The 14,906-nt window shown below is 58.9% G+C and overlaps 1 protein-coding gene across 14 annotated transcripts in view; it reads right to left on the bottom strand.

Moving 5' to 3' along the window:
• The window catches only part of DLG3 (discs large MAGUK scaffold protein 3), a 79,131-nt gene that overhangs the window by 13,089 nt on the left and 51,136 nt on the right, over positions 1–14,906 (bottom strand). For 12 of the 14 annotated variants that reach the window (XM_075763259.1, XM_075763260.1, XM_075763261.1 and 9 more), the window contains 8 exons: positions 14,732–14,856; positions 14,078–14,247; positions 13,569–13,705; positions 13,094–13,238; positions 12,781–12,940; positions 7,966–8,122; positions 7,380–7,482; positions 1,453–1,567 (listed from right to left, as the gene is read on the bottom strand). In XM_075763259.1, coding sequence (XP_075619374.1) covers positions 1,453–1,567; positions 7,380–7,482; positions 7,966–8,122; positions 12,781–12,940; positions 13,094–13,238; positions 13,569–13,705; positions 14,078–14,247; positions 14,732–14,856 — 1,112 coding nt within the window. Of the gene's footprint in view, positions 1–1,452; positions 1,582–6,942; positions 7,054–7,154; positions 7,223–7,379; positions 7,483–7,965; positions 8,123–12,780; positions 12,941–13,093; positions 13,239–13,568; positions 13,706–14,077; positions 14,248–14,731; positions 14,857–14,906 lie in introns of those variants that run through there. The other 2 variants (XM_075763272.1, XM_075763271.1) reach the window with 2 other exon arrangements.

Raw genomic sequence — 14,906 nt, 5'->3', positions numbered from 1 at the left:
TAGCAAGTCCTGTAATTGGTGTCCTGTCTGCAGTGCAGCAGCTCAGCTGGTTTCAGGTAAACTGTACTCGAAACTACCCCGCCCAGAAGGGCTGGGGCAGCCCAGGTGCCTGGTGGCTCTTGCAAGCACGTTTGCAGGGTGCACAGCTGCCAGAGCCAGGGAGGGTCGGGAAGGGCCACGCTGAGAGAAAGCTCTCCCCTGGGATCACCCTCTCAGCAAGGCATTGCCCAGCTCCCACCTGCAGCCACCTGGGTGCATGTGAGGGGACACAGCGCTGCAGCGGCCACCAAAGCCACGTGGAAGGATGCATCAAGAGATGCGAGATGCTACAAGCAGCCTGGAGGCGGTGGGGAGCGCTCTGCCTTGCAGGCATGCCCTGATAGTGCACCACCTATCCATTCAGGGAACAGGAGATTCACAGGCTCAACTAAAGCTGGTCCCAGCCTAAATCCTGGTCCACCCACAACAGTATCTATGGGACAGCAGGGGAGCAAGGGCAGGACTAGCAAGATGATGTTCATTCAGCATGCCGCCTAGCTCATTTCACACCTCTAGCACGGGGCCCCAAGATGCTAAATCAAGCAAGAACCCAGAGCTGCAGCTCTCCCCGCCTGAAAGGCAGGGCTTGCACTGAGTCCAGCAACAGCCTGAAGCCCCTCTGCGCAGAGCAGTCATTCAGTGGGAGATGCAAACTGTGGCTGATGCAGCCTCAGCCCTTGTCATCCTTCCCATGGGGAAGGAGAAACAACCCCTGCTCCTGCCAGCCTGCACCTGCAACAGACTGTGCAGGGCAAGGATTTACAGGATTATTTTAATTACCAAGTTTAAATTACTCATAAGCTGTCATCCCACTCGCACTGTGATGGGCAGGAGGCAGGCAGCGAGCAGAGGCTGCCCTGGTGGTGCAGGACTTGCAGCAGTTAGAGCTGCATGGCTGCTTAACCCCTGTGTGCCCTGTGCCTGGCTCTGGAACAAAAATGCATTGAGGGCTCAGAGTAATAACCCTCCTAAGAGCTCATCTGCCCTCCAGCCAGATCCTGCTGCAGGAATGGCAAGAGGAGATGGAGAAGCTTGTTAGCAGGGAGTGGTTCGAGGAGAGTGCCCTGAATGCTGCCCCAAGTGCTGCTGGATGCCTGGCATTTCCCTGATTCCCAGTGGGCCAGCCCAGGGCACCAGCACTTTCCAAAGCAGAGCAGCCTTTGGAAGATGCACTGGAACAGAGCACTCAGCCCTAGCGAACCAGCACAAAAGCACCACTCTCCCTGCTGGACCCTCCAGACTTCATGATGCATCTATCACACTCATTTCCCTGGCCTCCAAAACACCTGTTCACAGAGGTGCTGAATGGCCCAAGGTGTACCGTCCCACCCTGTATCCCATACTGTGGAGATATACCCATCCTACCCACCTCTGGCTGCCTGTAGGAAGGGGGCAGAAAAGACTGAGCCTTACCGGACATAGAGGGATCTCTTCTCACTTGTACGGAGCGAGCCGGAGCCAGAGCTCATGCTGCTGTTCATCATCTGCTCTCTCAGGTCGTGGATCTTTGACTCGAAGCGGCTGTACTCTGCAGGAAGATAGGTGTCAGCGCAGGCAGGAGCTGCCCCTGAGCCACCCCCCTGCACTGAGCAAGGTGCAATTGGTAAGCACTGAGAGAGGCAATGACAGCCTGTCTGTGGGGCATTTTGCCCATGAGCTTGTCTGTCCCAGCACATGAGAGAGGACAAAGCTGAAGAGGCTACAGTACTCTGTGGGAGTCCAAGCACGGTACCTGGAGCAAGCAGGACGCTGGCTGCTCCCATACCCACCCCAAACCCCTGTACATGGAGCTACTGAGCTGCAGCTCAGCAAAGGAACAACTGGGCTCAGCAAGCCGCTGACCTACAGAGCAGTTCAAAATGTGCACAGAACGAGAGCCCCTCCAGGAGACCGTCACCCACTGGCTGGAGCAGCAAGGCATAACTGCATCATCAGAGGGTCTGCACCCACTGCTCCCCTGCAGGCATGGGGAAGAGGGAGGTAAAGCATGGCTGTCCCTGCCCATGGAAGGGGAGCAAGGAGGAGGAATTCACCTTTCTTTCCTACATCCTGGCAGCAGAGACCTGCAGGAGAAGCCAGGGGACCTTCCAGAAGCCAGTGGCACCTCCCTGCCGGGCAGCTGGACAGGAGCAACCACCACCCCAGCACCTGCTGCCACGCCAGCCCAACCTTCAGCCGGGTGTAAAGGTTGGGCTGGCAAGCAGAGGGTGGAGGCACCAGCCCTGCTTACCCAGGGCTGACTGGGGAAGGTTTGCTGGGCGGTGAGCAACTGCAGCACCAGGGAAGCTGCTGGCACCATCACAACCCACCCCAGCAGTTCTCACCCGGTACCCTTGATTTTGTCCCCTGGGCACACCCTGCAGTTATATCCCCACATCGCGGTGAGAGGGGACCAGTCTCATCTCTGCTGTAAGTCTTGCCTAGAAAGCCTTTTCCACAACCCAGCAATTCAGATGTGGTTTGGGGTGGGTTTTTTTGTGAAATGGAGCACAGCAGCTGAGCAGCAGAGGTAAGCGCTCACTGCAGAGCAGAGCCTCAGCGGTGAAGGGGATTGTGCAGGCTGATGCCTGGCCTACAGAGCTGCATGGCATAGAGGTGGCGGGAACACCACACTGCTGAGAAACGCACCGTGGGCTGCATTTGACAGCCAGCCCCTCACAGTGAAGGGGAGAGGTAACCGTCAGTGCAGACACACATGGGGCTGGGATTATGCAGCTGCAGCATTTCCTGACTCTCCAGTCCTTCATTCTGCAGCCAGACCCGCCTGGGCATCCCCCTTCTGCACTCAGCTGCCAAAGATGCATTTTTACTTAAAGACTGAAGGAAAAGGCAATATATACAAAAACTGCCAAGCAGCACACAGAAACTCCACATGAAGCCCCTTTCCCTGCTGTGAGACATCAAGAAGTGCCACGCAGCAGGCAGGGTCAGCCACTTAGTGCAGAGGTCACCAGACCCCCACCAACCCCAGCTGCCCCACACCAAGGGGCACCCACTGCCCCTGCCTGCCTTCATGCTACCAGAGGGAAACAGAAGCAACCAAGCATGGGCAAAGCTTATTTTACAAGAAAACTGAATTCTGACACCAAAGCAGCACTTTTGCACTCAACAACCTGCACTGGGGTTTTATGGAGCTCCCAGCAGAGGGAGGTGAACTTCATCCCACTCCACACCTCTTTCCCCACACCAGGGTGGATCACAGCATCTGTGGCACAGCCCATTCTGCCCCTGGATGTCCATGGGCTCTTACATCCCAGAGGAGCATCTGTCAGAAGCGGGTACAGCTGCTTTGTAAACCCTCTCTGGTACAGAAGGGCTATTTCCCCTGGAAAGCTGCTGAGCTGGGTGCTACAACCCCCATCCCCAGCCAAGTCACAAAGTCCCAAGTCGTTCCAAACCTCATCAGTGTCACAGACTCTCTGCACACCCTGCACTGAGAGGACTGCTGCTCCCCGCCATGTCGGCTCACATATCTGCTGTGACACCCTTCTCCACAAGAGGCCCAGCATGGAGGACACGCCACCTCGGATCAGGCAGGTGGCAAAGGCCAAAAGCAGGTTTAGCCACCACTGGCATCAGGGCAGGGATGTCGGGAGGGCAACCTTTGGGTGCCACTGCCCTGCCAGCAACCACATCCCCTGCACGCGACCCGAGGGCAGAGCTCTCAAAAACCCCCACCTCATCCGGGGCATTCCATGGAAAGGGACTTTCCAAATTTTGCTGGAGAGGCCACACTGCTTGGAGGGGCTGGGAAAAGCCTGATGGCACAAGAAGCACAAGCCAGGCTGGATGCAGCAAACTGATGAAGGACACAGGGGCTGCGCTGGCTTTATCCCCCGGAGTACAAATGCAATCCCATCCCAGAAAGAGTCTCCCAAGGAGCCAGCAACCCATGCTTGCTCTGACTGTGGGAGGGCACAGGGCACAGTAGCAGCCAGCCCCAAAAGTAAACCTGCCACCTTCCTCTCAGCACAGGGGAGACAAGGCTACCCTGGGTGCGAGAACAGGATGCTCCCAGCTGCCACCAGCCCCCCCTTATCTGCATACTGGAGCAGCCTCTGAGACAATTACTGGCACATAATCCCCAGCAAGCCAGCAAGCAATGCTCCTGCCCTGCCCTGGCTCATGGCCACCTTGCCTCCACATCCTGGAAGGAGATCTCCTGTGCAGCCAAAACTTGCCCAGGAAACTTCGCCACGGCACAGCAGGGAGTTGAGCCACAGCTAGTCCCCACCTCCCTGGCATTCCCACAGGACCCAGGTGCCGGAAGTGTTCAGGACATGCTTATCAAGACTGAAAAACACAACAGGTGACCTGGCGCCTCTTGCTGCAAGTGCCACTGCACCGCTGCTATTCCCTCTCAGCAACTCGATAAAAACACTGCTCCACCCTCCCGCTGCTCTTTCATTCCCAAGGTGTGGGTGCCCCTGGAGCTGGGCCTGATCCTGCACCGTGGGCTGAACTCAGCACCAGGAGTGGGATACAGCCCTGCATGCCTGAGCACATGCAGGTCACAGACCGTTAAGATCAGACAGGGATTGCCTGCCTGCACCAAGGATCCCCAGCACCAGCACACGCTCATGTGGTGTGTATACCCTGTGGAGCCAAAAAGATGGCAGGTCTGCAGTTGATTTCTGGGCACCAGGAGACAGTGCAAGAAAAGAAGACACTGGTAGAGAGGGGAAAGCACTGGTTGCTTTGGAAAGCAACTCCCTGAGCATACATAAAGCCTCGTGTGCACGCCCTGCTCTCTCTGGCATGCAAACCTGCCTGCCCAGGGCCAGGCCATCAGCAGAGCCCACGTACGCTCAGTGATAGGCTCCAGCCCAGCCACCTGCAAAAATTATCCCCAAGTCCATCATTCACCTCCAGCCTGGCATTTTAAAACCCTAACCCACACCCCTTGCAGATGCAGGGTTAAAGTACAGACACCTCCCTGCACAGGGCACATGTGCCACAGGCCCAGGCAAGCAGAAGGGAGCACAGCAATGGGGAAAGCTTGAAGGCTTTTAAAAGTCACCATGCAGCCTTGGCACTTCCCTTTGAACGGCCAGCTCGGAGAACTGCTGTCACGCAAGGTTTTGTATTTTCAGGTGAGGAATATCAAGGCTTTGTTGTGTGAGGCATGAGGAAGGGGAATTGCCACACCCAGATGCTGGTGATAGCGGCAGGCAAAGGTCAAGGGGAGAAGTGCTCAAAGGGAAGGGACCTCATAAACAGCTCAGAGGCACCATCACAGGGAGCAGCCACCTCCTCCTCAACGGCATGCAGTAGTGGTCAGAGGCGCTGCACCAGGTGCAGGTGCTCAGAAGAAAGGCAGGACAGCAGCTCCTCTTTCTGTCCTTCCCTGGTTTTGTCTTCTTTCAATTCCCAGTGCCAGGCAGTGTCCCACAGGGAAGGCACCTCATCCCCCCAAGACCTGTGCAAGCAGCCTCTCTGCTCCCTTGGAGCTCCTGTGAGGTCAGATGCAGAGCACGTGTGCACTCATCCAGCAGCCTGTGGGCAAGCCCTACCCATGCTCACATACGAGAGAAAGGTGCCATCCTCCACTTGTGCTAGCAGGGAGGAACTTCTCAAAGCCCCTTTCCACCAGCATCTCCTCCTCTGGGCATCCTACAATCCAGCTTTCCTGCTCTTTCCACAGCCATGATGCACACAGAAAAGGCAAACAGTTGGGAGCACACGTTCCCTTGAGGACACCCAGCCCCACCTGTACCCGGGGTTCATGCCAGGGAGATCTTTCTCCTGGGCTCCCAGGCCTTCAAGCCTCTGGAGCACTGAAGTCAACTCCCAAGATACAACAGTCTGTGTTTCACAGCAGCAATGCTGCCTCCCAGGACAGCTGCAGCTTGTGTGCCAGATGCTGCTGCCCACATGTGCCAGGAGCTATCATGGACCCAGAAAGCCACCGGCTACAAAGCGCTGAAATTTCGGCCTTGCCCTAAAGAGGTTTCAAAACATTTTTGTCCTGTCTGACATTTAGGAACCACTCTTGGTTGGTGTCTTTGCCAAATCTCAAGTGGCAAAGGCAGCCAGAAATGTAAGAACATTAAGTGCTTCCTGGAAAGAAAGAAAAGCCAAAACAAACAAACCCCACAGCACACCCCTGAGTGGATCTAACTGCTCTGTGCCCCAATGGTCTCTGTCACGGGATAGAGGAGGAACAGTGGGGACAGGGACCTGCAGGGCACTGCCCAGCAATGCCACCGAGGCACAAGGTGAAGGGCAGGTGAGGGCCAGCATGCTGGCCTCAGCAGAGAGGACCAGAGCTGCTGGTAGAGAAAACCAGCGAGGCCCAGGAGAGAGACCTTCATCAGAGGACATGAATTGCTGCATCCTGGCATGGTGCTGCTCGGGACACGGTAACAGCACAGCAGCAACCCCAGGACCAGCTCCCAGCCCCTGGGCCGCCGGCAGGATGCCCTCCCCAGCACTTGCCCTTCCAGCCCACGGGTGACGCTTCAGCCCCACCAACCCAAGGAGGGTTTTGGAAGGCAGCTGCCAGCTCCCCTCCCACAGCAGCCACCACTGGCTGTTCCACGCAGGACCATCAGCCCCCAACACCTCTGCCAAGGGAATTAAAGGCCAACATTAATAAGACAGTCATTGGGGTAGCATGGCAGGTGAGATGTTCAGAGTCAGGGATGACCCCCACACAGCATCGGTGGTCGCAGAGGTGTGTCGCTGGAGCCCACTGCACTTGGGGGGGGGGGGGGGCCGGGGGCAAGGGAGCCGCCCCCCACGTCCTGGGGCGACCACCGCACTCGCGACCCCCTCCGGAGCCTCCCCTCAGCCCCGGGACCCCAAGCAAAGCCCACGGGACTCCACGGAGCGGGGCCTCGAGGCGACGCCTCCGGCAGACAGACACCTCCACCCCCCACCCCCCCCCCGGAGATGACCCACCTCCCTGCGAGGCACACCGCCAGCCCAGGCCCCGAGGGGACGACCTGACCTGACCTGACCTGACCTGACCTGGCCTGGCCTGGCCTGGCCTGGCCTGGCCCGGTCCGGTCCGGCCCGTGCCGTGCCGCTGCGCCAGCCGCGAGGTCGGGGGGGGGGGTGCAGGCGAAGTCGACGGAGCCCCGCTCACTTGCAGGCCGGTGAAGGGGCTACAGCGCCCCCAACTGCAGCCCCGGAGCCGCCCGGCCCGCACACAAAGCCGCGCAGGCACCGTCGGCGGGACGCCACCGCCCCGCCCCCCGCCTCGCCGCCCAATAGACGCCCGCCCCTCCCCCTGGGCCCCGCTCCGCCCCAATCGGTGCCTCGCCGGCCGCCCCCAGCCCCGGCCTCCCGATCCGCGCGCCAGGCGACGCCCCGCCCCCGGTTCCCCGTGGCGGTACCTTCGGGCCGGTACTGCGCGATGATGGTCACCGTCTGCCCCGCTCGCTTTAGCGCCGCCGCCGCCTGCTCGTGAGTGGCGTTGCGGAGGTTCACGCCGTTCACCTGCCGAGATAGAGTGGCTCTGCTGGACCACACCGACTGAGGCTCGCAGCGACCGGGCCTACCCTGCGCCCCGGCCCTCGGCACTGCTGCCCCCGCCCCTGTACCGGTACATGCGGTACCCACACTCTCTGCCTCGTCATCCAGCCCCTGTGTCCCCGGTACCACACCTGGGGCGGAGTACCAGCACCCCAAGTACCGGCATCTCTAATACTGGCATCCCCGGTAACCGCCCCCGGCCAGCCCTGGCATCGAGGGTGCCCTCCGCTGGCAGGCGGGCAAGGACCCGGCCAGCCCCTGCTCCACCGTAGGGCAGATCCTGGGCTGCTGCTCCGATTCTACGCACCCAGGGACCACATCCACACTGGCAGTGGGGATGGACCTTGCCGAACAGTGTCCCGGGTGGCAGGGGACAGGTGTGCTGTGGGTGCCCAGCCGGGGCTCTGGGAGGCTGTGGAGGGGCAGCAGGCAGCCTTGCCAACTCACTGAGAGGATGCGGTCTCCCCTCCGCAGCTCCCCGCTGAGGTCGGCAGGGCCTCCAGCCAGGATGAAGGACACAAAGATCCCCTCACCATCTTCCCCTCCAACGATGTTGAAGCCTAGGCCAGTGGAGCCTTTGTGCAGGATGATTTTCCGGGGCTCCCTGGAAGGATAGACATGGGACAGCGAGACATCAGGGTGAGGAGCAGCGAAGCTGGTGACAGGGTTGGCCATGCCTGGGCTTCCCGGCACACTGGTGGGGCTGGAGTCACCCCAAGTATGACCTGGCATGACTCAGCCCTCGGCACCGGGGAGACTGATGAACCAGGAGAGGTGCAGGCAGTTGCATAAGTGACAAGAGGCAGAGCATGGACAGAAACAGAGCATCCCGCTGTGAAATCATGCACAGAAACATCGGACTGTGAGGTGGCATTGGATGCCACAAGCCTGGGCATTGAGGATGCTGCGGCCATCAAGAGGATGCTGGGGGATCAAGCCTCTCTGCACCTGTGCAGCATGGCAAGCATGCCTGCAACCCCACGCACCCCCACACCACAGGCCGTGCGCAGCTCAACAGAAGTCCTAAATTTTTCAATGATGACTTAATTCTTTCACAGCTCAAACAACAGGCAGGCAAAGGCAGAAAGACTGCCTGGCATCGCAAAAATCCTGTGTCAATTTTAGTCTGGGAAAAAACCTCAAGTCTGATGGGAACAATGGCAGCTCCCAGCTCAAGCGCTGGATTAAAATAAGAAAGAATAAATGATGCCAGACAATTAGCACAGGCTGGTGGTGACTGTCAGCCAACGCAACGCTGGGGACCATCTGGGGACCATCAGCGTATCTGCTGCAGTGACCAGCTGGGTCCCAGGTGTTTCAGTGGGTATGGGTAAGGACTGAGGACCTGCCAGTGAGCTCATCAGGCTGATCAACCCTGCACCTGCTGGGGAGCACAGGAAGATCTCCAGGACATGGTAGGAGACATGCTGGAGCCCCAAACAGGGTACTGCCCAAGGGCACCCTTGGTGGACCCTAAAATGCTGGCAGACTTTTGCTAAGGGGACCCTCAGACACTGGGGGGGCTGGCCCTGTTGGCCCCCCCAGCTGTTGCTGGCAGCCAGGGAAGGAGCAGGGCTCAGGTGGCATGAGCAGAGTGGGGACCCAGAGCAATAAGGTTTGGCTGAGCAGATAGCACAAAGCCCTGCAGCCTGGCAGCATGCTCCCAGGCTTCTCTTGCAAGAAAACATCTTTTTCAGCCCCCTGGGCCAGGCTGGAGCATCACTGCCATCACCTGGGCAGATGGGGTAAGGCTTTGGTACTTTCACAGATGCAGGCGGCAGGATTTTATGTCCGGGGACACATGCCAGTGCCTCAGGAAAAGTCTCCCACCATCCTTCCCCATGGGGGAGTCCTGATGGACTGAATGTCACTTAGCTCCAGGTAACCACCTTATAATGAGCAATAGGAGCAAGAGATGGACAGACAGAAGTGCAGGACACCTTGCAAGAAGGTCTTGGCGGGCTCCTGCCCAGCCCAGACCCCAGGCTCAGCACAGCCCGATCCTCCTGGCTCTCCCAGCCGCTCCTCTCCCTGTCCCCACACCTCCCACCAGGCACAGCAGCATCCCGGTCCCCTACCTCTTGTCACACTTGTTCCTGTGGCCTTGCCGCTGCCTGGAAGGGGACAGGGATGGCTGTCCCCTATAGGACATGACGATGAGACACTGACAGTGAACATTGTGGTGTGGCACACTCTGCTGGCAGTGCTGGCCAGGAGGCATAAGGGGCAGGAATGTTCTGAACGCTCTGTGGTGGTCCCACGCTGTCTCTTCCTCTCGCCAGCTGCAGGTCACCATTTTCCCCAATCCACACACAGGGTTTTTTATGGTAGCACTGAAAGGATGAAACCTTTGCTCTGCTAGACCCTACAGACTTAACTCCTTGCAGGCATGAACAGCACAGCCCAACTGGAGGGAGCGCTCAAGTGAGGGCAAATTCGCAGCCCAACTCCCTGTGCCTGCAGCTGCACACACCATGCATCACCACAACCCCTTGCCTTCAAATGCAGAGGTGCAGCAGAGTCGTAACTCCAACTACACGTTTCTGATGGGGCAGAGGCTGAATCTACCTTGTGACCTCCAGAAAATACCTGCTTTAGCCTTATGACCTTTGGATGCATTTGAGCTCTGAGCTAAGCGGGGCTCAGGATTCAGCTGGACTGTAGTGCAGGACTGGGATGCACTGGGACCAGGAGAAGACTGGGGGAACACCATGGAAATGCCATTGGGGTCAAAAGAGGCTCAAACCCAAGTCTTCAGGATGCCACCAGCATTTAGCTCAGGGGCGGTTGTGAGGGAGCAGGGAGGGCTGCAGGTATCAGCCTCTCTGCAGCAAAGCTATGCCTGAGGCTAGAGCTCTCCCAGGGGAAGAAATAGGTCATATTTCTGGGTCAGCAAACCCTGTCTCCAACCACCTGATGAACTTGTTCTGCCCCTTGGGTTTTGCTGCTGCCTACGCAGAGTGCAGGAACCACTACCCCAACTTGGCCTGGGGTGAAGCATCCCCAGCACCCATGAAGACCAGACAGTTTGGTGGAAGGTAGAGAGACACTACAGGAACCAAGGAGAGGAAATGAAGCCCAGACAGGTACATCTCAGGTCTCAGTCATGACGCACACTCTCTGCTTCCATCCTCATCCTGGGAGGCAGGACATGGATCCTGCAGGCAGATCCCACACTGGATGTTGCAGCATTAACACTGGGACGTTGGCACAGAGGAACTGTGCAGATCCTGTGGGGCTGTGCCGCATCGGGGTTGTAGTGGTGTTGCTCATTGGAAAACTGATGCTCTGGTCCCCTGGCCCTGGGTGCTGCAGGACATGAGGGTCACTGGAGCCACATCCACATTTGCAGCAGCACTTGTGCCTGCAGGAGGGAAAGAGACTGACACTGGATCCAGGCCAAGACTTCTGCTTCTCCTGGGGAATGGCTGGTAGGAGCCTCCTGGGAGACAGCTGCTTTTTCAGGGGAGTTGCTGCCCTTTCCCACACCAGTAAGATGCATTTGGACGACACTGGTCCCACTACAGTCTTGGTGATGCATGAGCCTACAGATCTGTGGCGATGAAGCTGTCCTGGGGGGGTCGGTGATGCACATGAGGTTTTCAGCGCTGCCCTGGGATGGTTGAGGAAGGTGCTGAGCCCACTGCAGGCTGCAAATCTGGTGGGGAGCAGGGGCCTGTGGCTGGGGACGCTGGCCAAGTGGTGCCGGTGTGTCCGAGTGGGGCCCTCCACAAGGCAGCACCATCCTCTAGTGGCCACTGGCATGTACTGCACCAGGGCCACTGCCGAGATATCGCCATGTCGTTGCCAGTAGCCTGTGTCCAGCCCGGGGTGGGCTGCTCTCTCCACTCTCTGGTCCACAAATAAGGATGTTGGCACGTGTAGGAAGGGACACTCTGGTGACACCAGGGTCCCTGGTGAGAGACAGATGGTGCATTTTCCAAGTGCTGGGAGTCAGTCCCTCTTGTGGTGCAATGTAATGGCAGAAAGCACTGCTCCTGTGTGTGGCATCAATCCCCCAGTGCCCTGACAGCACAGGAGTTTCTATGCCCGACAAGGATGCAGCACGAGGAATGGGCTGTAGAATCGGCATCGTTGCTGCTGAGACCAGGTGGGAGAGATGAGGCATGGGCCGAGGCCAGTGCTGCACAGGTCATGGTGTGCAGAGGCACCTGGCTGCGGCCGAGCACCAAGAAGTGAGAAATCCCTGTGACAAAGGTGAGTGCAGCCACTCTCCGGGAGGACAGTGGACCTGACACCAGATGGCAAGTCAGGGTCTCCTGCTCTGGCATCCATCAGTGCCCTGCAGAACAGGACAATCCCAGCCAAGGCTACGGCATCTTCCACTGCAAATGCAACTCTGAAACCAGCCTGCAACCTTGCTCCTAATTGCAGAGCCAGCCCTAAGCCTAACCCAAGTGTCAGTCCTAAGAATACAGCCTGAGCCCTACAGCCCTGGTCCTGGGGATACCAAACCCAGAGCAGGCTCAGCACTGGCCCCGAGGCTGTTGCAAGCAGAGGGAAAGCTTGAGCTCGGGCAAGCAGAGCAGAACCAGCCAGGTCTTGCTCCTGTCCTTTGGAGATGTTTTACACTGTATTTAGGCTCAGAGCAATGTCTCTTTTGTGATCCTCTTTATTTCCTGGGTTCAGGAAACAAACCTGCTTCTGCAGCGTAAATGATGCTAGTGAGGAAAAGGGGGCTGTGCCAGGGCTGTGCAGGAGGCTGTCAAACCCAGGGCTGGCAGCTGGTGAAATGGCACCCGGGTGCAGGTGGTTTGGGATGCTGGGCTTGGTGAGCGCAGGAGGAGGAGCCCTACTTGTACCCAGAGTTGTGCCCCCTCTGGCCTCTCACCCTCAGCACAGCTCCACTTGGGAACAGCCGCCTTGCAGCCTGGGAGCCTGTGGCACTGCTGGCACCAGATGGCATGGTAAGGGCAGGGAACACCACCTTATGTTCCAGGTATTGTAAAGCAAGTAAGCGAATGAAGCTGAAATGCAGATGTGTAAGGCTCAGGGAGGAGCAGGAGGGGAAATGGAGAAGGGGGGATGCAGCAAGCCAGGGAACGACACAGCAGGGCTGGTCTCAAGGGACAGTGAACACAGAGCTCACTGTGGGGGCCCCAAGCTTTGCACCATGCACCTACAAGTGGGCTTTCGGGCAAGGTTATGCACCAGCAGCAGGGATGAGGTCAAGCAGCTAGGGAGAGAAAGAGAGAGATGGAGAAGGAGCAGGGATTAGGGATGCTCATGCCTGGTACTCACCTGGTGAAGTCCTCGTCCCCAATCATATGCCGAGGGATGGGCGAATACCTGGATGGAGTCACCTGGGGAGGGACAGGGTAGGCAGGCTTGCTCTCAACGCTGCCCAAGTAGCCCAGATTGGAGTTATGGCTTATGTGGTTGTCAGCCAAGGCTGAGAAGGCTGCAGGGGAGGAAAAGGGCATCAGGAGTAGAAATCCATCTGCAACGTGGACATGGAGACCAGTCCAGCATTGCCCGCCACCCCAGCATGCTCTGTCCCCCCCAGCCCTGCAGTGCCCAGGCTGCCGCCTCAGTGGCTCGCAGCGTTACGTACTGCTGGCATAGTCGGGGGGCGCATACATGTCGTTGAGGTGGATGTTGCCAGGCTTGGCCACTTTCAGGTACACCATGTCAGACGTGTTCTTCAGGGCAGCCACTGCCTCCTCATGCCGCACATCCTGCAGGTTCGTGTTATTCACCTGCCAGAGAGAAGGGGCTGGGTGACACAGATGCAGGCAGGAGGGCAGGCAGGAGGGCAGGGACCAAGGCAGTCCTGCAAGAGTGGAGTGGTTTCCCACAGGGTAGGTGCTGCAGTAGCTCTGGAGACAGGGTCCCATCTCCATGGGTTTGGCCCTCCTGCCTGCAGCTGGTGCTGCACCTGTCCCCCCCAAAGCACCATTCCAGCGGGGACCCCAAGGGAGTGGCACAGGACTGCCAGTGGGAGGGGTGCTGGGGTTCAGGATTGGCACTGTGGCACGGTGGAGACTGCCCGGCTTCGCCTCATGGCTGGCTGTGGGCATAGGGCTTACCGCGAGCAGCCGGTCCCCAATCTGCAGGCGCCCATCCTTCTGGGCAGCGCCTCCCTCGATGATCTTGGTGATGTAGATGCTGTTGTCCCCAGGGATGTGCTGGTTCCCAATGCCCCCTGCAATGCTGAACCCCAGGCCTGAGGGGGAGTGAGAAGGCAGATGAGGGGTGAGCGACAGACAGACGGAGCCCTGGGCTAGCACCATGGTCCCCTCTGCCTCGCTGGGCTCCCCAGCCTGCCCCTAATCTGGCAGCAATGGGCCACTCCGCTGCTGTGTGGGGACAGCCCAGCCACTGCACGCTGTGGGGCTGCCCCACACCCCATGCCCCATAGCATCCCACACTACTGGGCCACATTGTGGCATCCTGCACCATGGCAGTGCCACCTCACATTCCACATCCCCTATGATGCTGCCTTCCACCTCATGGCATCCCACACCGAGGGGTCACCCCACACCATCTCGTGGGGCAGCGGGGCACCCCAGTCCTGTGAGCAGAATGAGGGGTTCACCTTTGGGGCCCTTCATCAGGTTGACCTCCATGATGGTCTCAGGTGGGGGCTGCCGGCGGCGCACCACGAGCCGCACCACAGGGCCTGCTTCCTTCAGGGCCTCCACGGCTTTGCTGTGCACCACCTCGGAGACATCCACATCATTCACCCGCAGCACGCAGTCATTCACCCTGTGGGCACAGGGTGGCCGTGAGCTCCCCTGGGGAACCACCGTCCTGAGTAACCTCTAGACACCTCTGCCACCATCCTCTGGCTGCGCAGACCCTTGTGTGAAGGAGAGCTGCTCAAGCTGGCCAGATCCTGCCCTGCCAAGGTGAGAGCAGGGTCCCTCCCAAAGGGGGAAGGCAGCGGGCTTGTCCCCACAGCATGACCCTGGTGGAGACGCGAGATGAGGGGAAAGGCTGGATCTACTCCAGGCTGCAGGGGGAAGGATGGGAGCCAGAGCCAGGCGCAGGGAGGGTAGGAGGGGTGGCTGCAGACAGGAGGCTGGTGGCAGGGGACCATGGGCATCTCTGCACTGAGGGGACTTGGCTGTGGGGAAGGGACCGGAGGGGACAGGAACAATGGCAGAGGAGGGGGGCAGGAGCCTAGAGGGTCCCTGAAGAGATTCCAGGTGATACCCTGATGAGGCTGCTCCCCTGGCCCTGTACTCACCCCAGACGGCCGTCCATGGCTGCCGCTCCCCCAGGGATGATTTTGGTGATGAAGATGCCTGGGTCATCTGGAACGTGGGGGTTGTCGATTCCTCCCGCTATGCTGAAGCCAAGGCCAGAGTTACCCTGCGGGAAATCAAACACTGCATCTTTCCCCTGTGGGCAACTGCTTGCTG

Source organism: Balearica regulorum, chromosome 11, assembly GCF_011004875.1.
Source record: "Balearica regulorum gibbericeps isolate bBalReg1 chromosome 11, bBalReg1.pri, whole genome shotgun sequence".
Taxonomy (NCBI): Eukaryota; Metazoa; Chordata; class Aves; order Gruiformes; family Gruidae; genus Balearica; species Balearica regulorum.
Note: the sequence above shows the minus strand (reverse complement) of the source record. Positions and strands in the feature narration are given on the sequence as shown.